The following is a 24,352-nucleotide window of genomic DNA, read 5'->3' on the forward strand; positions in this document are numbered from 1 at the left end:
TGCCGATTGGGGACTTGATGCTTGCGCCAACGAAGACCAGGATGATGGGTTCTTGACGTTTGGTTCCACAGTCTGAAAGGTGATTATTAGTAATGAAAAGTAAGTATGAAAAGAGACCAACCGCAACGATTTATCTAAAAAAAAACATCGGTCACACCTTATTCTTAAACGTTGAAGCGAAAGTTGTAGCTGGATTCTTGGAGTCGGGTGGAGTCATCTTCTTTTCGGTAATATGCTGCGAGCCTGAGTGGTTACTTATCGGTTGCATTCCCATAGCAGTCATCTCTGCAAACAGAGCTCCCGCTAGAGCGCCAGTATCGATGTGAATTATTAGTAAAGCAGTTAGTAGGCGTCTTCATTCTATGCAAGTGTTTGTTCTTTCGTTAATCAGGGATGGTACGCTTTTTGGAATCTAACAATTCTCTGACTTTTAACAGGTATTCTAGACAGGAATATGACTTTTCAAGAGATAAACCGCTTGGTAATAATACATTTTCAAAAAAATTACATTACTTTTAATGTCCCAATATATAATTAAAATTTTTTTAATTTATACAACAAATAATTTGCATCGTGTGACCGATTTTAATAAATTAGGGCTCATTTTTTGCGTAAATAAATTTTCTTCAATTCTATATAATTAGATTTTGGATGAAAATGAAGGTTTTTTTTTATCAAGACATTTGATTACACTTCATCACTTACTGATAATGTTGTTTTTTATCAACTGAAAAACCAAATAAAAAATATGACGTTTGTTTGTGGAGAATTCATTTACGAACAAAATCAGGTCTAGTACATTTATATCGGTCAAATGATGCGACGAATTCCTATTGTAAGAATGATCCGATAATGTGATCTCATCAAGGTCACTAATGATAGTGCTACTGAAAGTGAAATTTATGGTTTTTAAAAAATTTTTTTCTGGTAGGAGGATATTATTTCTACTAAATTCACCTCGATTAACTTTAGTGACACTTTCGAACGTTCGTTACATCATATTTCCGGCGCAATAGTTCTTTGAGTGGACTGTAATAAAAAACTCTCTAATTTTTCCCAGTTTTTTAAGTTTTCCCTGTGCGTGCCAACCCTGTGTTTCATTTTCATATTCTTTCTTTTTCTCAAAATCGAAGCAAGCATGCCAATTCAACGACAGTCACAGAACATTGTGTAAGATGAAATATCGCCACAAGCACAGATAACGACAAGCTCGTTTCAACTCAAACTCACCATCCATAGTTTTTTGAGGCAATTGCGGTTGCGACATAGCCAAGGGCTTCTCTTCCATCTTGATCGGTAATTGAGGAATATGCACGGGCATGTTGACCATGGGCAGAGGGTCGAAAATCGACCCCATCGCCATGTTGCCTATACCCATTCCCATGTTCATTCCAGAGACGCCGTTATTGTTCAACATGTTAGGAGGTGAACTCTCCCGTTTGATATTGGCAAAGCCGTTCGAGTGTTGCTGGGGCATGGTAATATTGTGTGTGTTTGGTATACTCGTCATGGACGATGTAGTGTTTATCATATTGTCCAGCGCGTTATGAATAGAAGGATGCGATAGATGAGATGCGAGACTCTGTTGCAGGTTCATGTTCAGATTAGCCATGTTTATATTGCTCAGATTGAGATTAGACGCCATACTCGATGGCATCATGTTCACAGGATTTTTCATATCTGGCAATAAACTCAGTGTATTGTTGACCGTTGTCGATGGTGGCTGAATCATGTTCGATAGCGTCTGTTCCAAGGCCGTCTGCGTTGTGGGCACGGATGCTGCATAAAAACATTACAGTGTTTTTCTGTTTTTCATACTCGTACACTTTTATCACACGTAATCGATGCACAATAAACGCACCAAACCTCATCAGCGGCTACCTTGTCTAATACTATGATCATAAGTTTGTACAACGATCGCGGGAAAAACCGTTTTTCTAGTTCGGGCCATTTATAGTCTGTGAACTTACCATATCAAGGTATTCAAGATCGCTGATTCCAAATTATGAAAATTAAGATCACCGATTCAATACAGCGACTTAAATCTGTCAGATCTAAACAGCTTCAACTAAAAAACAGGTAATATCTCAACAAGTGTGAAAAGGAACTTTTGATCATAGAATCTGACAAGATATCAACTGTTTAAAGAGTGGTATGTTTTTTATGCTGACACTTAAGAAACAATAAGGCGTCATTCCCGATCAATAAAATAAATTCTCTCATTGTATTGGAATATGAAAAAAAAAAAGGGAATATAACTAGAGCGTCACAACCTCGTTACTGTTTAGGTACCTAGTGTATTAAAAGGCTGGAGAAGATCCGTCTGTTGATTTAGCCCTGTCCCATCGGTAGTCACAGAGGATGTTGTGTTCGGATAGGAACTGACCGGCGTTGAGGGCTGAGTCGGCTGTGCCTGTGCCTGAGCGACGACAGGTGAGGTCACAATGGTGCTTGTATTTGTCGGTGTTACACTAGGAGGTGGCGTGGGTACGGACACAGATGGCGTCGGAGGGTTCGAAGCGGTCGAAGGAGGTGTGGGCTTCTTTGTCGGGGCAGCGGTCGCCAGTGAGATTGGGCGCGGTGGCTGTGGCGGCATTGAGGCGTGACTAGCTACGGGTATTCCTTGATTAGCCGTTACCGGAACCACTGCTATTGGCTGAGCTGCAGTGCTTCCTGATGGAATCATAGGTGAAATCAGATTCAATTCTCATTGTCTAGTTACATCGATTCGAGTTCGAATTCCACATCATTTGTAAATCGATATATCATTTGGAGACGTTAGGATATTTGACTCGATCGAGTCTGATATTTTTATGTTTTATGATACTCGATTGACATATTTATGTAATTCATTCTGCTAGTTTGCTGATCTTGAAGATGAGTAATAACGAATTCTTGTTGAATCGAAAAAACATGTAGGCAGGGCGATGCAGAAACGTCAGAAACCAGAAAGGCTATAGTATTGAGTTTGCAAAGTTGCGTAAAACTTATTACCATGAGATTTTTAAATACAGAAATGTTAGAACGAACAAGAATATAGCAAACCGAAGCATAGTGTATGCTGTGGCTCTTTTATTTGATAATCTTTTTACATTTCTACTCCAGCCAAAAAAAATGTAACAGACATGTCGAAGCGTCAGAATTGATATTAAATATCAATAGTTTATTGCTTCTTAGAGTTATATACTTTATAGTGAGGAGTGTCAATTAATATAAAATCACAGTACATAAGATGGCACAATATTTGAAATTAAAACCGCAGTAATTTTTAATATTTAATATCAATTCAAAGATTCTGTTACTGTGTTATATGTACTATGATCTTGAAATAATTGCTATGAAGTGTACAACTTTGAGAAATTAAATATGATTATTGTTGTTTCGACTTTTTTGAGAGGCCCAGAGTTTACAAACTTTTTCAGAAAACCCAAAAATACGACTGTATCTGAATTTTCAAGAGCTGAAAGTCGAAAGAATTCTAAACGAAGTCTCAGAGTAATAAGAATAAATGTTACAGTTAAGGTATGTATCAAAGTGTTAGTATCATTGAACCTACCTTGTTCAGTAGGTATACTGTTGGGTTGCGTTACGGCAGGTTTAGAAGTTGGTAAGGTCGTGTTTGATGGCGGTTGACTATTGACGAGCAGCCCGCCGGTACTGTTCAAACTCGATGCCTACATATTGTTAATCCTCATTATTAAATTCTCGACTATAAAAATATGTCGAACAATCTAACAAATTGACCTCAAATCCAGTTTTCAATTTACTGTCTCACTGTCGAGTATCAAAATTGTAAAAACCAAACAGAAATAACTGATCACCAGTCTGACTGTGATCACTATAAAATTGTTTCAGGATTTCGAAGCATAAGGTTTCACACTCAAAACTACGAAAATATGCTAATTAAGGGGCGTTTAAAAACATTAATCCCCACAAACTAATAACACAACGTTGTGTTTTTTCAATCGTTCAATAAATTCGAAATGTGCACAATATAAACATCCCAGGTTTGTTATTTATCTTATCTGAAGTGTGTCCCGTTTTGTCAAACAATAACAGTATGATAAAAAGTGTAAAATCGTGAAAAATTCTTCCCTTTATCTCTACTGAATCCAATCTTTCAATAAAGATAAAAATTGCAATGCGTAAAGCGAATCCTTTATTATATCATGTCAGCTCCGATATATTGGTAATCTTACCGTCGTAGCAGAAGGAGCTGAAGGTGCGGTAGCAGTTGCAGTTTTCTTGGTTTTCTTTCTGGGTGGACGATTAGTAGAATTTCCTGTAATAAACGTGACATGCATCTATCTCGAAAATAAAACGTGTGCTATCGCACTAAATTCGTTTCTGTAATATCTCTTAACGGTGAGTTTTAATTAAATTATTTACATTGGAGCTAGCGGCAATGCCAAGAACAGTGCAGAGAGGATACCAGCCATAAAAAAAAAACATTGGATCGTGACGATAAGTAGAATAAGAAGAATAAAAATGATACACATACATAAACATACATATATTTATGTATGTGTATATATATATATATATATATACACACATGTATACACACACACATATATATATATATATTATTAAACAACACCAGTATTATATTTTCTAATAGATTTTATTTTCATATACTTATATTATAATTGTATCACTGTGTACAACAATGGGTTTTTTTTTTTTTTTTTGTTACTTCCGTTTCTTGTTTTTCTTTTTTTAATTTAAATATTTCAATCGTACGCTGCATTTTTTTAAATTAATTTTTTCTTCTTTCGTGGACTTTCATTTTGAGGATGTGTATTTTTATATATTTTTTTTTCATTTGTTCGTTTGTTTTTCGTATTAAAAAAATCTTAATGCATAAAATCATTCTCGTCTATCATGTGTATATATGTATACATGTGTGTGCGTGTGTGTATAAATCTGTGTGTATGCATATACATATATTGTGTATAACTAAACACAGTATGTATATACATACATACGCACACATACGCAAACGCTTTGAGTTCATCAAATTCGGTCGTTATCAAGTTCATTCATTCTAGAATAGGATTTATTTATTCATTTATGCATGTATATACATATACATATGTTTTGAAACATACATATACACGTGGTATGTAATTGTTATATAAACAAATACAATTTACGTATGTATACGTATGTTTGAGTTCCGTTCTTTAATAATGATAATAATAATAATACTAATGATAATGATTATAAAACGCTGACTACAGAAAACCATCAAACTCTAGTAATTTCTCATACAAGTATAATAATAACTAATAATTATTAATTAATAATAGTAATAACCACAGGGGCAGGGTGGGGATCAATTTAAAGTAAATAAAAGTCACATAAATTGTACAAATATGGGGATTTAACTTAAATGTGGAGATGATAACAAGAGTGAGATGCTCGTAAACCTCGGTAATCATTTTTATATATGCGTTATGATTAGCACAACACTGAGATCGATGGCTTTTGCGAACCCTTTAGAATACACTGTGTCTATAACAATTTATCATTAAAACCGTCGTCGCCGTCAAACGTCTCCATTTTCATAATTGAATATCTCCTTACGTCGTTTTCTTTCTTTTTTTCTTTTCTTGTAAATTCATACATTATATGTATGCCTGTTACGAACGTGTGTGTGTGTGTGTGTGTGTGTGTGTGTGTGTGTGTGTGTGTGCGTGTGTGAGTGTGTGTGTATCCATATATATAATATGCAACGAGAAATCTCTGAAGTGAAAATTCAATTGGAAATGCTTTGAAAACGGTTATTAAACGAGGTGAATATGATAATAATAATAATAATAATATGATAAATCTACCTATCTATCTACCAAACTATCCATCTACCTATCTATGAAAGAGGGAGGACAATAAAAAAAGGGGGGAAAAAAGGAAAAAAATAAAAAAAAAATAAAACACAAGAAAACCGAGAAGAAGAGGAAAAAAATAAAATAAAAAATAAAGATACAGCGAAGAGTTCCAGCTTAGAATAATTAATTTATGTATAGCAAACTGGTCCACCAGAGAGGCCAACTTTGAATCCACCGCACTCATTCGAGCATTTAATATCTACCTCACTTCTTCGTTCATTATTGTATGCATATGCGTGTGTGTACTTAAAAAATGTCACATTCACTGTCTCTTGCTTTCTCATTTTGAGTGCGCCTTAACCCTACTATTCAATATTTTATATGATATATTAGTTTTTACTATTTACAATATGCGTATGATCATTCTTACATAGTTTTGTTTCAACTATCTTTATTTTACCATTTCTTCGTGACACACAAACACGAAACATTGAAAATCTTGTTGCGAACGAAATTACGAATGTTTGAAAAGTGGTACAAAGTGAAAAAAAAAGCAATGAGCAATTATTACTATTATAAATGAAGAATTACAAGTATGTATATGTATATATACGGAAATTAATCGAATTTAATTTTTATAAGCTTCGTTTATTTATGATTTTTTGTTTTATATTTTCTCATTTTTTCGACCACACGAGACCCCAATAATTGATTTATATTCGTATATGCATATCGACGTGAACGCGTTAATTAGAATATTCGCAAATTTAATAAAGAATTATTTTTTTCAAATCGTTTAAAATTTCACATATATATATAATCAATAATACAATAATTAGATGGAAGGCAATTTGAATATAATTATAAAAATGCCCCTATAGATCGCGTGTTTAGTTATTATACAAACTAATGGTGATTGTGTCTTGTAACAGATGTATCACTGCTTTTCTATCTATCCTAATATTCTGTTATAACGTTTTCTGTCTTTCTTTGTTTTTTGTTTTTTAGTTTTTTTTTTTTTTTTTTTCTCTTTTCATTCATTTCTTCCCTTTTTCGCGCTCATTACCTAAAAATAATGCATTTCAGGATCTTTTAGCTTGTATAATAATAGTTTGTAACTATATCTTATACAGAATGTGTAGCGATACAGAAATAAAATATTATTATATATATACATGTATATTTTTTTTTTCATTTCTCGTTTCTTATACTTCTATCTGTCGTTTATATGTTTCCTACCCAGTCTAATAATACCTTACATTTGCTCAATGTAGTAACCTTAGAAAAAGAACAGACTCTTTTCATCTGTTCTCCTTTGTCCTTCTTTCGTCATTATTATTTCTTTTTCCTTTTCGAAATTTTCTCTCACGTGAGCGATTTACCGGTTGTGTCTCGACGATGAACGCTTTATTTTTTTTTTTTTGTTTTGTTTTCCCCCTTAAATTCATTAGTTCAGTAAAATTTCCTAGTTATTTGTAAGACTCTCTTTGGTTGAGAGAGCGATAACTTCGGTGCTGAAATAGATATTTTTTTAAGTACGCCTTGCTGCTCGACAATCAGAGCCAATGTGTATGATCGAATAAAAATAGTGTGGATTCGGCTTAGTTTAGTTGTACTATAATGCAACTTTGATCTTCGTCCATCTCCCACCCACCCATTTTTCTTTGTTTTTTTTTTTTTTCTTTCAATCTACATTTTTCTTGCCGACTGAACGGAGTTTATTGAAAAACCTAAAGAAAAAAGCGCCTGTTCGCGATTGTGGTACGATAATCATTCTCAGTTTGCAATCGTTATATGTATAATACCCGACTATAATGATTTATATTATGTTTCTGTTGTGTATTTATTTTGTTAAATGCACAGTATAATGTAGAAACTAAGATTTACATGATATATCAACAAAAAACACACTATCATGGAGCCAGACTTTTACATATGGTAGAAATATTAGAAATAAAATTAAAAAAAAAAAGAAAAAAAAAGAAAAAAAAAATGGAAAACGAAAAGAAATATATCCCTAAAGTTAAACTTGATTTTTTGTTTTATACTTGTATAAAAGATTTCCTAAAACTGTGTATTACAATAGGACGGGTTAAAATGAAAATACAGCTAATAATATAAGAATAATAATAATAATAATAATAATAACAATAACAACAACAACAACAACAACATACCAATGATAGTAGTAATGATTTGTATAAGGCCAACGCAAATGTGATTATCGCGAAGATGTTGCCTGCAATTAAGCGGTGTGCTTTAAATTTTGATTTTTTTTCTCTTCTTTTTTTTTATCGAAACGAGATGAAAAATTAAGAACATAATCAGTACAACCATATTGTTGTAGTTATTATTATTAATCGTTATATTATATATTTATATACATACATATATATACATATATAATATATATATATATATATATATATATATGTTAGGCATGTAAAACCATACCATTCTAGATATAATCTTATTATTAAATTAACAATAATATTGATTCGAGCATATGACATATTTTTCTTCGTTTTTTTTTGTTTTTGTTTGTTTTTTACTATGTATAATAAAATTGATAATTTAAATGTTTTCGTCCTGCTTCGCCTTTGTTTTCTTTCATTACTTTTCTGTTTTTGTTTTTGTATTCAAACCCTACCGATATGAGTAAATTGATTGAATCAAACACGTGATCGAATAACATCATTCGCTGGCGAGAAGCAGCTACTAGTGATGGAAGAAAAAAAAAAACATGGAGAAAGAAAAGAAAAAAAAAAAAGAAAAGAAGAAGAATGGTACGATGAGTCGAACAACTGGATTTTCTCCAGATGAGCGGAGTGCAAACAATGTGTTTGGAGGCCAGCGCGCGCCTAATTTACTTAAATTATCCAGACAAATATCGTGGTCAATTTTAATTTTTAGATTCTTACTCGCCCCCCCCCCCCCCTCCCCCCTCCCACATCTTTTTTCTTTCTCTTTTCTCCGCTCCTCAAAAACAGTTGTTTATCTGTTGTCCTAAGGGATGCCCCTCTCTCTTTCTCTGCTGCAAGTAATTAGCTTTAATCGACGAACGCCTTACTTACATTACCACTTGGACGAGCCAAACTTCTTGGTCTAACACCAATTGTCGGAGGCCTTTGCTTGGGTTCTCTCCTACGATGTGTAACAAGACAGAGACAGCTTCAAGACTTGTTATTTCTATTCGTCGTGCGACGAGAGGCTTCTGTTTTTTTTTTCAGAGATGCAAAACACAACAGCGTGCGAGAAAGCGTGTTGCTATCGACGGTATATGCTTATTTGTATACATCTTACGCACAATTTTCACTTTCCACGTTTTATCGACAAAATCAAATTTCACTCGCATGGAGATTTGATAGCTCGAGAGAGCTTAGACTTAATTATGTATAATAAATAACAATAATAACCTAACGTATAAAACGATGCTAACAGTATTTACCTGTATCTAAGATGCACTGTCTTAAAAAATCCAGCCACCAATACACATTGTCTGCATTTTTTTTATGGTGTGATCATATTTTTTTCCCCATACAACGGTAGTTTCTTTTTTTGTTTCTTTTCTTTTCTAACAATTCAATATTTGTTATCAAGTCCACTTGCGATAGTGGGAAAAAGAAGAAAAGAAAAAAATTAATAAATAAATAATCCACCCACAATATAATACCAATAATAACAATTCTGTCTCTCATTTGATTAATCTTTTTTTCTTTTTTTCATTTCATTTCTTCATACGTATTTCGTATATCTCCGCATTGTGAAAACGTAGCAATTATGGTTATTGTTCCATAACTTGAAAAGAGTTTTGCTACCGTAATCCTGTCATAAGTGATACGTTTATTAATATTATGCATGAACCCAATGTGATGGAGGAAATGGTTGAATGTTAAGAAAATAATGAATTACTAAACAAAAACGGAGAAAAAATAAAAAGAATAGAAAGAAACAGTGATACAACTATATATACTACTTATCGGTTAACAATAACTAAATAATTGTTGTCCAAAATTACAACTTTCGATACTTGGTGTTGATTTCTTTTTTTCTTTACTTTTTTTCGATTATACATATACTTACGTATATGTGTAAATATAAATATCTGTACATGCAGAATGCGGGACACAATAAACATTATGGGAAAAGCCTCACAATGATAATCGTTTACCAATTTTCGAAGCCACAGCCTTCTTCGTTCTTAATAATAAATAAGTGATACTTTTACCAATAAGGATACAATCTTCTTCAGTCTTTGGTACCAAAGGAAAAACAAAAATATACAGATACCGAAGAAAACTGTGGTGTTTTGGGTAATAATAAAGATAAAACTTTGCGAGAATAACAAAAGAGCGGGAAAAAAGTGAAAAAAAAAAACCCAAACAAATTGATAATCAGAACGCAGCGATTGTTTGTCGGGCAGCGGAACTAATCATTATTGTTATTATTGTTGTTATTATCATTTAATAGCGACAACTATAGTGTCGGGTCAAGAGAAAAGAATGCATAAACCTATCTGATTGATTAATGAATTAATTAATCAATCATCACCATAATCATTGTCATCGTCATCATCATTATCACCATCATCCTCATCATCATCATCATCATCATTATCATCATCATCATCGTCATTATCATCAACATCATCATCATTTGTGAATAAAGCTGGCATGGCATTGGTATCCTCTAAACACAGTCTGCACTCCACTAGCTCACCATTAATTAATATTCTTACCATTGTATATTTGTATCGTTTCATTTGTAAATCCATAGAACATTGAAACAAAACGAAAGAGAAAAAAAAAATTTCTTTTCTTTGTTTTCTTTCCTTATGCTACGAGTAATTCAAAAGAATGATCGTCGAGTAACAAACATGTGACTCAGTGGATTATCCCTGGTAAATATATCTATAATACACATTTGTCAATTTTGTCCTCTACTATTCATTTGGGTTTTTATGTGGAACGTTCAAGAGCCAAGACGGCTCATCTTCACCTATAATACTCGACGATAAAACTTCATATTTATAAATTCGATGCAACGCTAAAGGCTAGACCAATAACGTCGTTCTATTAAATAAGTATGCGATTAAGAGAAAAACCAATTATACAAACACACATACACACATATATACATATATCATACATATGCGTGTGTACGTATATATACATACATATATACATACATACATATATATATATAAATATATATAAAGCATTGTGTGTATACATATACGTATATTTATCGATTTTCAACACAGAAACAAAAGAGAAAATAATCACGGATGAAATTGTGCAACCTGAGTAATAAAACTTGAATACGGGGGTCTTTTCTAATTTAATTCTTGCATACTTTTAAAATGTATATACACAAGTATGATATGAATAGAGCCTGAAGTATTGTATTTGTCGCACTACAATTGATACATTGGTTACACTCGGGAAGATTGAAAGATAGAGTATGATGCTACTCTAGAGCAGATGTTAGTAAAGAATTAAATTAAGTGTAAGTAATATCATTAAGACTTGGAAACAAGGAGGAAATCAACCCTTGATAAACAAATTAATCGCTTAGTATATCCGTATTATCAAGAACCACGATCTATTTATAACACAATCAGTTTGGAAAAGCAAAGCTTTCCCAACCTTTATTAAATGAAACACAACAAAATATTTCAATTAGAGTGTGTATTCTGTTAATATTTTACTTTCGAAAGTACAAACTTATTGATATTGAATCGAAAAGTATGATCGTTACGTCGACTTTAAAGAAACGATCCGCACAGATACGGAGAGATGAATTTACAAACGATACTAAAAAGGAAAAAAAGAAACGTTGAAAGTAAAAAAAGAATTCAATAAAAGGCGAGACTTTGAGCATATGTATTTAATCATACATATATATATATACATAATACCAACAACAACCAAAAGTATTTCACAAAACTTTATTCTTTTTTTCGTTGCCGCAGGCGCGATAAAAAAGATTGTTTAATTATAGAAGATAATCCCATATTTGCCCCCTTTTTTAATAAAAATATTTATATTTTCGCAGTATAATTTTCAAATGAAATATGGTACAACAAAATCAAGAGAATTGTACAGAATGCATATTTCTTACACTCAGATAAAAACGCAAAACAAAAACGCTTGCCCATCGATCGATTGTTGAATAAGTCTAATCAACTTTTTGAGCAAATATTATCATCTCTCTGAATGCGCGACACAAAACGCCAGACGTTCTTCTTTGATTTGTAAAGGAAAGATACTAATTACGCCGACAGCGTTTATGAAACATTCATATAGAAGCATTTATCAAAGCTTGACAGGCTCGTAATGTCTGTGCGGTAGTGTGTAAAATTAACACTAGTGCAATCATGAGAAGTTCAAAGAGTTTGTTTCTCGCGTATCGAATAATTGATCAGATGCAAAAACGTGTTTCAATGTATCAATTCTTAGCGATTTCAATTGAATTCAGGTTATTCCATACGATTTGTAAGTATGAAGAAAAATAATACAGACAATAGTAATAAAAAAAAAAAATAAAAAAAAAAAAAAACCGAATCAAGGGAACGACACATACTTTATCATGCCTTTTAGTTGTAAGCCAATTATTTGTCGACTGTGTAATAATGACTGATATAATTTTGTTACGGAAAAAAAAAAAAAAATTGCTATTTTAATTTAAAAGTAATTTCAAGCTACGTGTCGATATAATATTGTCATTTTCAAAAGCTGCAGTGTATATTAATTTCGAATACTACTAACGTTAAAATATACTTTGTGCTTTGTAGTAAGTAAGTTATTAATCGATAGAGGGTTGGGGGGCAAAGGGGCGAAAAAAGGTGGGTGGGTGCAGAGTTGACGAGATTAAAATTATCGTATTAAACAAATCGCGATAAATAGAGAATAGCAGTTTTGTACTTGGAACATTCAATCGCTGAGTGGACCACCAGTACCGAATGTGTGTTCGATAATAATTTTAATTCGAATTATAGTTTCTTTGATTCTCCTTCTTTAAATATCCATAACTTTCTTTGCCTTCTACTACTCTTTTAGGTATAAGATGAGCAAAAACTCTGTTCGCAAGTCGAAGAGTTTTCTGCTCTGTCGTGTGAATTATTGGAAACAACAGTTACATGATATTTGAAGTCTAACCTGCTTCGCTGTCGCTCGAATCACTGGAGCTCGAGGAAAGCGAACTACTGCTGGAATCGCTGTCGCTGCTACTACTACTGGATGCTGATAGTCTCGATGGTCCACCTGCACCTCCGGTTCCACCAACATCCACGGATTTACTACTGTCTTCTGTGGGCAAAAACCGTGAAAAATATCTTTAATCTTTTGGTTCTTTCTGTTTTCTTTTTTTTGACGTTTCGAAACTAGGTGCGAAATTTTTTTTCTACTGATGTTTTATTTTCCTCGTTTCTCACTCAGTTTCTCAGCGCTGAGATTGTAATATAAGTAAAAGTGCTTCAAAAATTTCATATTACAGTTTTTATGAAAATCGGACTACAAAATAGATCAATGAATCAGAGCTCAGTTTATAACACGATGCTCAGATTGTTAGATCAACTAAAAGGTATTTCAGGTGTAAATATATATTAGTAAAGTTAATACTGACCTTTCTTAGCAGGTTTCTTGCAATTTCCTAGCTGCCCTGAGACATCTTGCAATCTCTTTTCGAGCTCCAATTTTTTCTCAGCCATTTGCTCGTCCTTGGGTTTACCACTAATCTTTTTATCTAAAAAATAAACGTTGGTGTTGAAAAAAAAAAAGAGAAAAGGAAACAGCGTTTACATCGAGGAACCTTGTCATAGCAGTTTCTTTATAGACAAATTTAATTTAGCATCAGGTCATAGTACCACAGAAAAAAAAAAAGAGGAAAAAATTTAAAAAAAAGCAACTTACGTGGCTTTTTTCGAAGGCAGGAAGCTACGTAACTCTCTAACTCTCTAAGTGTAGACGGCTTCAGAGTTTCAAAGTCAATTTCAATTTCGTCAGGATTTGAATCCCTCAAAGACGGCTCACGCGATTGAATAATGTGTACAACTCGGCCCAGCTTGTCGCCTGAAAAACGAAAATATGACTGGTGTGTGAATTGAATGAAAGTGAAGAAAAAAATGAACTCAAACAACCTTGGCTGTGAATTCGAAGGTACGTTGAATAAAATGGTAGACATACCAGGTAGTTTATTGATATCTAAGCTGAGTTGTCTCTTCTCGTCGTAGGACATCGGCTTGGCATTGTCCTCGTCCTCTGAGTCAAAGGCCAAAATAGGTGGTTGATTGCTGGTATTTTTCTTTTTGTTTCCAGTCGATCTGCTATTGGCTTTAGACCTCTTGTTTGCCGTATTAGCCGTTGCAGCTTTGCCCGGTCCTCGTCCCTTTCCCTTCGGCTTGGCATTCATTGTGGGGGGTAAATGGTGACTAATTCCAGGTCCGGAATGCGCCTTGTTGGGTCCAACAGCGATCGCTGGGTGATGGATATCCGTAGCCATCGTACTCGGCATCTTCAGATCTCCTGCACCCATCGCAACACTCGCTATACTCGCCCCTACGCTGTCCGATACACTGGGAATTCTACCACCGGGCTTCATCAGCTCCTTCATCGCCCCACTGTGACCAGCACCGGCACCGAGACTTCCCCCCTTACCACCACCTGATGATTTTTTCGCTTTCTCCGGTTTCTTCTTTTTACTTTTTTTCTTACCACTCTCTTCCACTAATTTTCTCATCTGTTCCTGCATTGCTTTTAGCTGCGTGATCGACAGGACAAAACTTAAGTAAGTACGGTTTCAGAACAAATTGTAAGGTCATAAAAAATATACCTTTTTCATCACAAGAAATAGGCAATAATTTCTTTCTGTGCAATAACACTGTCGTTTTCAACATTTTAAATTTACAGTAAAGTATCAACGATTTTACTGCAGTAAAAAATTTTCAAAGTTCCTTATTCATGAACTTTTTTCTTCAAACACAATATTAAATACGTTTATAGCTTGTGCAACTTATGTCCTGAAAAACTTGAGAGCGTGATTTTGAAACACGTGATATTTCTTTGCAAAAGGACATTGCCAATGATCTTCGATGAGCAAATATTGACTTAAATAATTACCAGCAACTTGAATAAAAAATGCTGCTTTTCTCACGTTTAGAGCACCCTTAAATTTTTTCGCTTTTAAGGATCGCTAAAGATTATGGGAAGAAGAATAAGGGTGAAAAAGAAAGTAAACAGAAGATCTCACCTCTCGTTCAAGCGCTACAAGCTTTTCGGTACGCTCTTCATCGGAATCATCACTTTCGGATGAACTCCCCGAACCCGAACTCGTACCGCTGGTACTGCTGCCGTTTATACCAACCAGCCCACTCAAAGGTTCGTCAGGTATTTTTGCATATCTTAAAGAAGGAAAAGAGATGTGAAAATACGATTAGTCAAAATGTATGAAACTAATGCACAGTGTTGCATACCTCAGAATTAATACAGAACCAAAAATCCCTAAAAATTCCGGTTAAAATCAAACTTTCAAATTACCAACCTCATTTCAAAAACATCTTGCAGCTTCCTTGCCATTGCGACGACGTCGTGATCTGGAGGGTTGTACTTATAGCAATTGGTAAATATAAGTCGTACGTCCCCAGCGAATTCTTGCGCCGTCTTATATTCACGAGTGTCCATCTTGTGCTGTGTGTGTAACAAAATGATGCATTTTACTGCCAGATACTTGATGCGATGATTATTCCAACCTGTTGGATAAATGAAATGGACCAAAGACAGTCTGTGCGAAAGTATTATACCTTGACAGTTCCTAGATCCATTGGCTTTTTGATAATGTCGTGATAGTCATGGAGGCCGAGGAGAACCGCATCTACAGGCTTATAAAATGGCCACGCGTAACCCTGTGTGTCACATTAAATATGAATAATATATAATTGTCTGAGCATGTTTTTTTTTTTTTTTTTGCTTCTCGACAAATAAGAAAAATTTGACGTTTGACAGTTACCGAATGTTTTTTAGAGAACAGCTCTTTCAATATTTCATTACAGGATTTCAAGGCTTCTGACAGCTTCTCGTTGGATTTGCTGCCCGCATGTTGTGGCTGAAAAAATATTAAATTGCAGTTTACCGTTAATTGGATCAACTTATTGCTGTTTATTGCAGAAATCTTTCACCTCCGAAGTAATCTCTTTTTCTTTTTGCATTTAAATAAGCATATAATTTAGTGTTTATACTAGAAAAATTGTACCGCTAATGAAAACACAGCATAATCAAACGAATTTTGGTAAAATTGGTTGTTAAAAATCAAGGGAACGCTCTGGATAACAAGGTGAATGCACACGAGAAAATTAAATCGGATTCGAAAGATATCTGATAGTGATAAGACAACACAGATGAAACACGGCGTGCCTTAGTAGGACAAACTTGGGGTATGTACCTTCTGGGCCATCGGCCCCATCAGGGGCATGTTGGCCTGGTGGAACGGCACCAGGCCGTCTTCCGCTTGCCTCGTTGGCTGAAACAGCCCCATCATCAACCCTCTGTTAGTACGTTAATGCCATGATATGATTACATAGACAAGCATACGTGCAGGTACGATATGAATGCGAATATGAAGGAGCTCTTAACGCTGACATGTTTACTGTATTTATCTATCGTATTCGTCTGAATGTAGGCAAATTCTCCCAATTTAACAACTTCGAATCAGGGATTTTTTTTTGTAAACCAAGAAAATTACCTATGATTACAATATTATATAAAATGTTACATTGATAAAACTTGAATGTATTGTACAAATATCGCGTGTTCAATTTTTTCTTATATTTGCGACGTGAGGATTCAATTCATTAAATTTTTTACAGCTATTGATCAACAACCAAGTTTCTCTAATCAATAAAGCGGATTTACTAACACATCTAGCGTCGTGTACAGATTTTTTGAGTGAAATTTGTTTTCAAAAATGTACTCATATTCAGACCAATATGGTACTTTATTACTCCATTTTTCAGCAATATTGTACCAGGCACGTGAAAAAAAAGGTAAGAAATTAATTTAAAAAAAGAACGCTAAGTTAACGATGTAGATGTGCCTGGTGCGCAAACAGGATCGCTGCTATTGTGCGTGTATGAAAACAGGTGTTTCTTTTGCTCCACAATTTTTATTTGCCAAGAATTTTGCTGAGCACACACATCTATACATTAAAAAACGGTAATGCGCATAGCTAACGTTCACTTGTGTCGTACAAGACATTGTCGATTACCTTAGCGTTGTAAACAGTGGCACAAAAAGTTTTCAATTTATCTGTCGATACATGTAAATTTCTTTCTTCTCTTTTCAGAATGATCTTGTGACACAGGCTTTCTGATAACAATATTTGACATGGTAAAACAAAAGAACCCGATCACCTGACATCAGTTTCAAAAGTATTCACAGGGTTTCTACTAATATGCGAAAACAAAATTTCCTGAGGATTCCAGATTTTGCCAACGCAATTTAGAAATTTTGCAAGTGTATCGAAGAAAAATCATTCATGGAGTGCAAAACCGTTGTATTGTTCTGAACGTTCAAGATTTTTTTTATTTAGATACATGTAACCGGATGAAAGTTTTTTATACCTAGATTTAGAATCTAAGTATTCTCAACGTTTTAAAATTAAGATGGTTAAATGGCAACCATTGAAAATAGCTCTTGAACGTTAGAAAACCTTTGTGTAGCTCAGCTCTGCGTTATTTATTTTACAGGAGGTAAAAGAAAACCTGATACTAAAATCTTTTCACAATCTCAAATTCGTTATTTGACATGTTTTAGAAAAATTGAAGATTTGTCAACCAAAATTTCCTGCGAGTTCTAGGTTTTTCCGATTTGTTCACGAAGTAGAATCGACCCTGAACCCTGAATTTATTATTGTATATTATTTTCAAACAACAACAAAACCGGGCGAGGAGAATCGTTTCATATTTGATAAATGAAGAAGAGACTGACGTGTAACAAAAAAGCACCGCTTCAGTATTTTACAATCAAATATGAATAGACGAGAATTAGGAACAGACAAGGTAACAAAATAAGCTTACCTTCTTGATCTGTCTCCCTGACTCCCGTCTCGTCGAAATTTTTGCATTTTTCGATTCTAGCGGAGGGTGATATAGCGGTTCGAAAGAGTTTGCCGTTGGCGTTGTTGTATCGGCCTTTCTTTTCACTCCTTTCTTGGGCTTGGCGGGCTGCGCAGGTGGCATAACTGTAGGAGCAGCAGGAACAGGTGGGGGAGGAGGAGCAGCAGTCGCAGGAGCCGGTGCAGCCTGCGTCTCCATTGCAGGTTGGGCGTGGTAGCCGCTTGTAGGAGGTACAACTTGCTGGGGTAGAGAGTTGTGTGTAGCCATAGGCGCAACTCCTATGCTAGCTGGCGGTGCTATCGTCGTGGTGTTTGTGCTTCCAGGCACTGACGTCGGGGCCTGAGTGCCAAGGGGAGGCATCGGAATGATGCCTGTCGTTCCAGCGGACGTTGCTGAAGGGGTTAGACTATTCGGAACGGTCGAGCTTACAGCTGCTGCAACCGAGGATGGTCGTCCTCGTCCAGCACCGACTGTCACTCCTGGACCAGCGCCGAGTCTTCCTGTCACGGCCTTTTTACCCTTCAGTCCCTTCGGGACTGGTGGATCTAGCTCGACCTCCTCCTTTGGCATTTGTGCCACCTTTTTTTCAACACAATTTTCATCGTTGTTAGAGAAAGACGAAATGTCCATTGTTTATACATTGATGGAATATGTTCAATTGGCCACGTAAAAATGGATTTGAAGGTTGTAACGTTAATGTAACGGTGAATTTTTGAAAATAATCGCTAACTCGATATTCAGGATTGTCTCAATTTCATCATGACCATCGTGGCTACAAGGATCTGATTTTGAAAATTCCCCAAAATTTCTCTGTTTTGTTCAAAAATACTAGTAAACATGAAGTTTATATCTTAAGTATACATATTTACATTGTTATTATCTTTATAAACAAATATTCACAATCGAGTGAGAGCGGCACGTAAAATAAGAATTTGAAAAACGTTTGAATGAGCGACAGCGAGATTTAAATTATGAACAGCTAGTTTAAATTATATCAACTATTGAAAAATTTTGAGATCGCATTGAACACCATATTTCGTTGAATTTTCAAAAACAACTGAAAGTATTTAGTAAAATTTCTGATCTATATAAAAATCTCAAAACTTTGTCATATCCAGAAAAATTCCCTGACATTTCTTAGTTTTCCAGATAAGTGGCCACCACGTTGAAACATAATAAAGCAGAACATACTTATATTTTGGTCACTCAACTCCTTCAAAGAAATCATAAAAGTATAAGACAGGGATTTTTGGTTCAATGCTTTGTTACGTTAATGTTACACAATTCAACCCTGCATGTAAAGTTGAACAGATCGCTTCAAAGTCACTTCAGAATGTGTATTGGAAACGTAGCACCAAAATTTCTCAAGATTTCCAGATTTATTCAGGTAATTTTTATAATCTTTCACATGTTTCTAATATACTTATGATTCCACATTTATAGACTACTCAAAAACAATGGTAATCTGATTAAACATACTCTTCAAATTATCTTTTCTCAACAATTTTTAGTATTTTCGTTTGATGCTTGTTCTTGCAATAAAATTTTTAATAAGAATACATATTTACGACCCGAAATTGGTTATTTAAGAAGAACTACAGCAAAATTTGTTGGACCCTCAAAAAATGCCCGGTGTGTACACAATTTCTGAAAATTCCAAATTTTTCAAGTTTATCAAGCAATAAACACTCTAATTTAATTACTCGCTTGTTACTCAGGGTTTTGAAACAAGGTGTAGCCCATTTTTTCAAAGTTGAGAAAAATTTCAATGCAATAGATATTAAGTATAGAATACAAGAGTCTTTCACAATTTTGAAATGTTACCATTGAGAAATCTTCACACATAAACTTGAAATATATTTCTTGTGAGATTGAAGTTAATAATGTTGTTGTTACATTTCACGTACATAGAAAAAATGGTTGTCTCAAAATTTGAAGTATTTTCAAGAAATTAGTAAACCCGTAATAGAACAAAACAGTAAAACATAATTGACGCTAAGAATAATTATTTGAAAAATTTTTTTTCAACAATCACCCCATTTAATTTTTCACTTTCCAATAGACATTTTCACAGGCACTATCTAGAATAGACAATAAAATAGTGTAAAAATGATTCTTACCTTAGTGAGAAACAATTTTTCCAGAGCTTGCGCCATCACTACCACATCTTCTCCTGGCTTATTGTACACGTAACAGTTGGTGAACATTGTGTTAAAGTCCTGAATGCACTCCTTTCCAGTCCAGTAGTAATTGTTCTCCAACCGTTTTTTTATAGTGCCAAGATCCATCGGTTGTTTGATGATTTTGTGGTAATCCTGGCGAGCGATGATTGAATAAAAAAAAATTACATGTCGTAAAAGCTTGGAAATAATGACTCGTTTGAGTCAGCCAATCTGTTACTTTCGAACAAGCATTTAATTGACGTAAAAAACATGATAAACCGTACTGGCAGATTCAGCTTCTTGGCATCTACCGGCTGTTGAAAAGGCCAGACAAACTGGTGTTTCCATATTGGTTTGAGGACACCCTTTTGCAGATATTGAAGCTGGTTGGTAACGCGACCAGGTCGATTAGGTGGTGGAACTACAGGTGGCTGTACCATGCCGTTTACCGGCTCGACGGGCGGCTCATCCCTCGGAGGCGGTTCCTTTGGAGGAATAGCCGGTGCATTCGACGTTTTGCCAGGTGCGCTCGTCTGCGGTTCAAGAAACTGTATTGAATCTCAAATTTCTAGCCCCGTCAGAACGAGTTTTCATTAAACAGGGCAGAGACCTACGTTTACTTTATACAGAATCATTGACATCTTAAAAACAAAAAAACAGTAGCATCTCATTTCTTACTCAAGGCGACTACGAGTTTCTCATTTTCATGCATTCCTACACTAAATAATAGCTTGACAATGATTTGTCAAACAAAGTATAAGACGGTTAGGTTTAATAATGTATATTTAAGAAGAGCTGACACCTGGAACCAGCATGATTGGAATTAGGAAAAAAAAAAAAAAAATATAAATTAATTGCTGCACAGATCAGACGTCGGATAAGAATATCATGCTCTTTTGAAATCTACCGCACTTGACTTTCAACTATAGAGCTGGAAAGAAGTTCTTGAACGTTTTTTCGCATTGCTAAAACTAGATCAGCAATGTTATTTACAACGGTAATAATCTCAATTGATCTCAGACATGCGAAGCTAAATGGAATACTTTTCTCATTCATGCAACAAGCGATTTGGGCTGCTAAGTTGTTTAGTTAATCCAGAACCACTGAAAGCAATTTACCATTTTTCAATTTTTTTTCTGTCACTTTATATGCAAGAAAACTTTATTAAGCATAAATTTTACTCAGAAATCAAGCAAGGCAATAAATATTAATATCACAAGCGAGGATTAGTTTAAATAAGCATGAAAATCGTAATAGTTTTTTACAAAAGTTGAAGTGATATTAACACGTGTTTCTTTAGTCAAAAATTTACACAAAAACTACATTCGGGTTAACTATACTAAACGCAGTTACAACAGACGATAAATTAAGATTTTGCGACTTGAGCCCAAGTCTTGCTTTGTTAGAATTTACATCGTTACTTGCATATAAAGGGAGAACTAATTGGTTGCGTTGAACGACTCGACATTTTGAAACTGACAGAATGAAACTCAAAATGAGCATTGAAGACAAAAAGATGAAAAGAGAAAACCAAAAACAAATTTGCAAAATTAGACACCCATTATATTAAAATATATAAATTTTTTCTTGTAACGTTAGATAATAAACCGTCAATTCATAATCTCACCTTGGGTATATTACACAGCCTCTCTCGCTCCTCCACATCTAACTGCAATTCATATACATACATACTATTCAGTCAAACAGCACACATATGTCTTTTGTTTTTTTTTATGTGGTTGTTACATTTTTTTTATACATAGGTATGCACGTGATGGAAAATAAGATTGCATGAAAACTCTTAGGTCATTCCCATACAGCGAGTGAACACGAGAGGCGTGTGAATAAGTGTGTATAATGAAGACAGCAAGGTATCAAAATTTTAACTATGATCCGCATATTCAATTTACACCACTCATACCTACGCAATTATTTGGGAAATCCAGATGGGATGTACTTAATTATATTGAATGTTAGCCGTCAATATCTTGCGCAACAAAGAACAAAAACACATGCACATATAATATTAGTATATAAAAACAAAAATAGGTATCAAACGTGGACTTTTGAAAATGACAATATTGATGCTAGTTAATTTTTTTTTTTTGAAGTTCTCATGCTCTTTTGTTAGTAATTTAAGGCGATGTTAAGCTCAGTAAAGAATTAAGAATCACTGCCAATTGACATACTTGGCTAATCTAGCGTTTGAAGATTTATAGAATTTAGTAACTTCTACAAGTCGAATAAAATTAGTTTCCAGCTTGTCTAGCTGAGCGATCTTAAATGAAAAGTTAAAAAAATTTCTGTTTTACTTGAGCTTTTAAGAAAGATAAAAGAAAAAGAAACTGTATGCAGTGAAGATCATTTTAAACAGACAAGCAAATGTATAACATTGCGTTGTAATAGTGGAGATGTTATGCAGTTGTTAATAGATGCAGGACAAACAAATAAAAAAGGGACGATGTTCCAAGTGTTAGATGAAAACGTAAAAATTTATTCCACATGTTGCTGCGGTTTCATTCGATTTCTCCCATCTTTTTATTAACCGTCCGTCAGCTATCGTCATATCTGACTTTGGCACGTCCTGGTATCTCGGGGTGGGGAAGTGGATGCGGCTTGGGACCCGCATAGAAAAAAACTTCCCGGTGGTATACGCTCACACGCGCAAGAACGTTAGTATGCGTCAGGACCTTGCGAAGTTAGGACCGTTCAAAATTTGAAAGTGAACGAATTCGTCACCGATAGGCGGCGTCAGTTTTTTCGACTTTTGAGGTACGTATAAAATCCACATTTTCTCGTTAAAAATCAAAGTTTCTGATCCTATTTATCAAGTTTACCTAAATAGTATATCATGACACTGTTGTGGGACTGTTTTTTTACCTTGTTCCGAGGTTGTTCGCATGAGCAAAGCGAGTCTGAACTGTCATATAACATATCAACATTCATTTTTTCATTAATAAATTACATGTTTTTGCGATAAAAATATTGTGTTTTCATCAATACTTCAATTTTATCCGAAATTTCTCCTTTCGCAATAGCCCATTTTCACACGGTGAAATAAATAGGTTTTTTGGAACCGAGCCCAATGTGAGTAGCTTTTTTAGAAAGATCATAGTATCAAGAATAAATCCCTAAAATATTTTTTCTTAATAGAAATTTGGGTTCAAGTATTGATTTTTTAGTGAAATGGTCATATTTACCCGTTTTGCATTATTTATATATTTTTATTTGTTAATTGGTCAAACATTTTGGAATGAAAACTGCTGGAATATTGAGATGAGACCCAAAACTGGTTCTCTGAATTTTTCGGGAATTTTCGGATACTCCTAAGTGGCTTGAAAATAGACGGCGGGATAGTTAAAAAAAAAGGGATAGCCGGCGGAGGGTTGATCTTCAATATAATTTGATTATGAGTAGTTAATGATGCCTGACAACGAAATAAAAATTGTGAACATAAATCAGATCTCGACACTATTGTTAAACATGCGTTTTGAGCTGGACGTAGAATTACACCCGTGAGAAATAATTCGTGAACAATAATTGATACTCTAAGGTTGTATAAAGTGAAGCGTGTAACTTGATTGTTTACCTAATTTCTATTTCCAAAAAAGAATAGAGATCAGGATGTAAAGTTGATGGTCTTATACAATCAGACTCAGCCAATTTCGGTAGATAAAATTGATATTGAGTAATTCAAAAAGGTGCGAGCCTCAGTTTAAGATACTTTAGAATTTTGATAATAGTATTAAAAGTCTTTTCTCTTTCCTTTTTGAAATTATTTCAATATTCTGACACAGAATTAAAAAGGAAAGCTTGATAACTCGGTGCTTGGACAAAATACAATCTTGTCAATAACTCACCGAGTTGTTCTGCGATATAGTGTCCACCTGCTGCATCTTGGCTTCGTTTCTGTAACATAAAGAGAGAAGAAGATTTGATTAAAACTGCAATAATTAATACAGTCTCGTATCATTTTGCCACTGGAATTGTAGCATTAATTATATTTTCAGAGAATAATTGCCATATTGTGTATATATACATTACAGCCAATTGTTGAAAAAAACACTTCTCAACTTATTAGCCAATATACATGAATTTCAAATGAGTTACTTAAATAACCGCCTACAATATCAGATACCAAAAGGATCTTTTACCACGTTAAAATCGCGCCAATGAAACGAAGAAAAAAAATGTGAAACCGAAGAAAAAATCATGTAGAGCAGTAATCCTGCTGCTGACGGCGCTGCCTG

The 24,352-nt window shown here is 34.4% G+C and overlaps 1 protein-coding gene across 13 annotated transcripts in view; it reads right to left on the minus strand.

Annotated features, from left to right (window-relative positions):
• LOC124217512 (bromodomain-containing protein 2) overlaps positions 1 to 24,352 on the minus strand; it is a 29,412-nt gene that overhangs the window by 2,187 nt on the left and 2,873 nt on the right. For 8 of the 13 annotated variants that reach the window (XM_069135574.1, XM_069135573.1, XM_069135579.1 and 5 more), the window contains 20 exons: positions 23,963 to 24,011; positions 21,730 to 21,771; positions 20,387 to 20,635; positions 20,061 to 20,255; positions 17,902 to 18,519; positions 16,269 to 16,346; positions 15,837 to 15,932; positions 15,631 to 15,732; positions 15,372 to 15,517; positions 15,081 to 15,231; positions 14,018 to 14,591; positions 13,745 to 13,903; positions 13,458 to 13,577; positions 12,992 to 13,141; positions 4,200 to 4,282; positions 3,557 to 3,674; positions 2,293 to 2,673; positions 1,231 to 1,779; positions 158 to 303; positions 1 to 72 (listed from right to left, as the gene is read on the minus strand). The exon at positions 1 to 72 is cut by the window's left edge and continues 78 nt beyond it. In XM_069135574.1, the coding sequence (XP_068991675.1) occupies positions 1 to 72; positions 158 to 303; positions 1,231 to 1,779; positions 2,293 to 2,673; positions 3,557 to 3,674; positions 4,200 to 4,282; positions 12,992 to 13,141; positions 13,458 to 13,577; positions 13,745 to 13,903; positions 14,018 to 14,591; positions 15,081 to 15,231; positions 15,372 to 15,517; positions 15,631 to 15,732; positions 15,837 to 15,932; positions 16,269 to 16,346; positions 17,902 to 18,519; positions 20,061 to 20,255; positions 20,387 to 20,635; positions 21,730 to 21,771; positions 23,963 to 24,011 (4,078 nt within the window). The remainder of the gene's footprint in view (positions 73 to 157; positions 304 to 1,230; positions 1,780 to 2,292; positions 2,674 to 3,556; positions 3,675 to 4,199; positions 4,283 to 12,991; positions 13,142 to 13,457; positions 13,578 to 13,744; positions 13,904 to 14,017; positions 14,592 to 15,080; positions 15,232 to 15,371; positions 15,518 to 15,630; positions 15,733 to 15,836; positions 15,933 to 16,268; positions 16,347 to 17,901; positions 18,520 to 20,060; positions 20,256 to 20,386; positions 20,636 to 21,729; positions 21,772 to 23,962; positions 24,012 to 24,352) is intronic. The other 5 variants (XM_069135582.1, XM_069135581.1, XM_069135583.1 and 2 more) reach the window with 3 other exon arrangements.

This window comes from Neodiprion pinetum, chromosome 4, assembly GCF_021155775.2.
Source record: "Neodiprion pinetum isolate iyNeoPine1 chromosome 4, iyNeoPine1.2, whole genome shotgun sequence".
NCBI classification, from domain to species: Eukaryota; Metazoa; Arthropoda; class Insecta; order Hymenoptera; family Diprionidae; genus Neodiprion; species Neodiprion pinetum.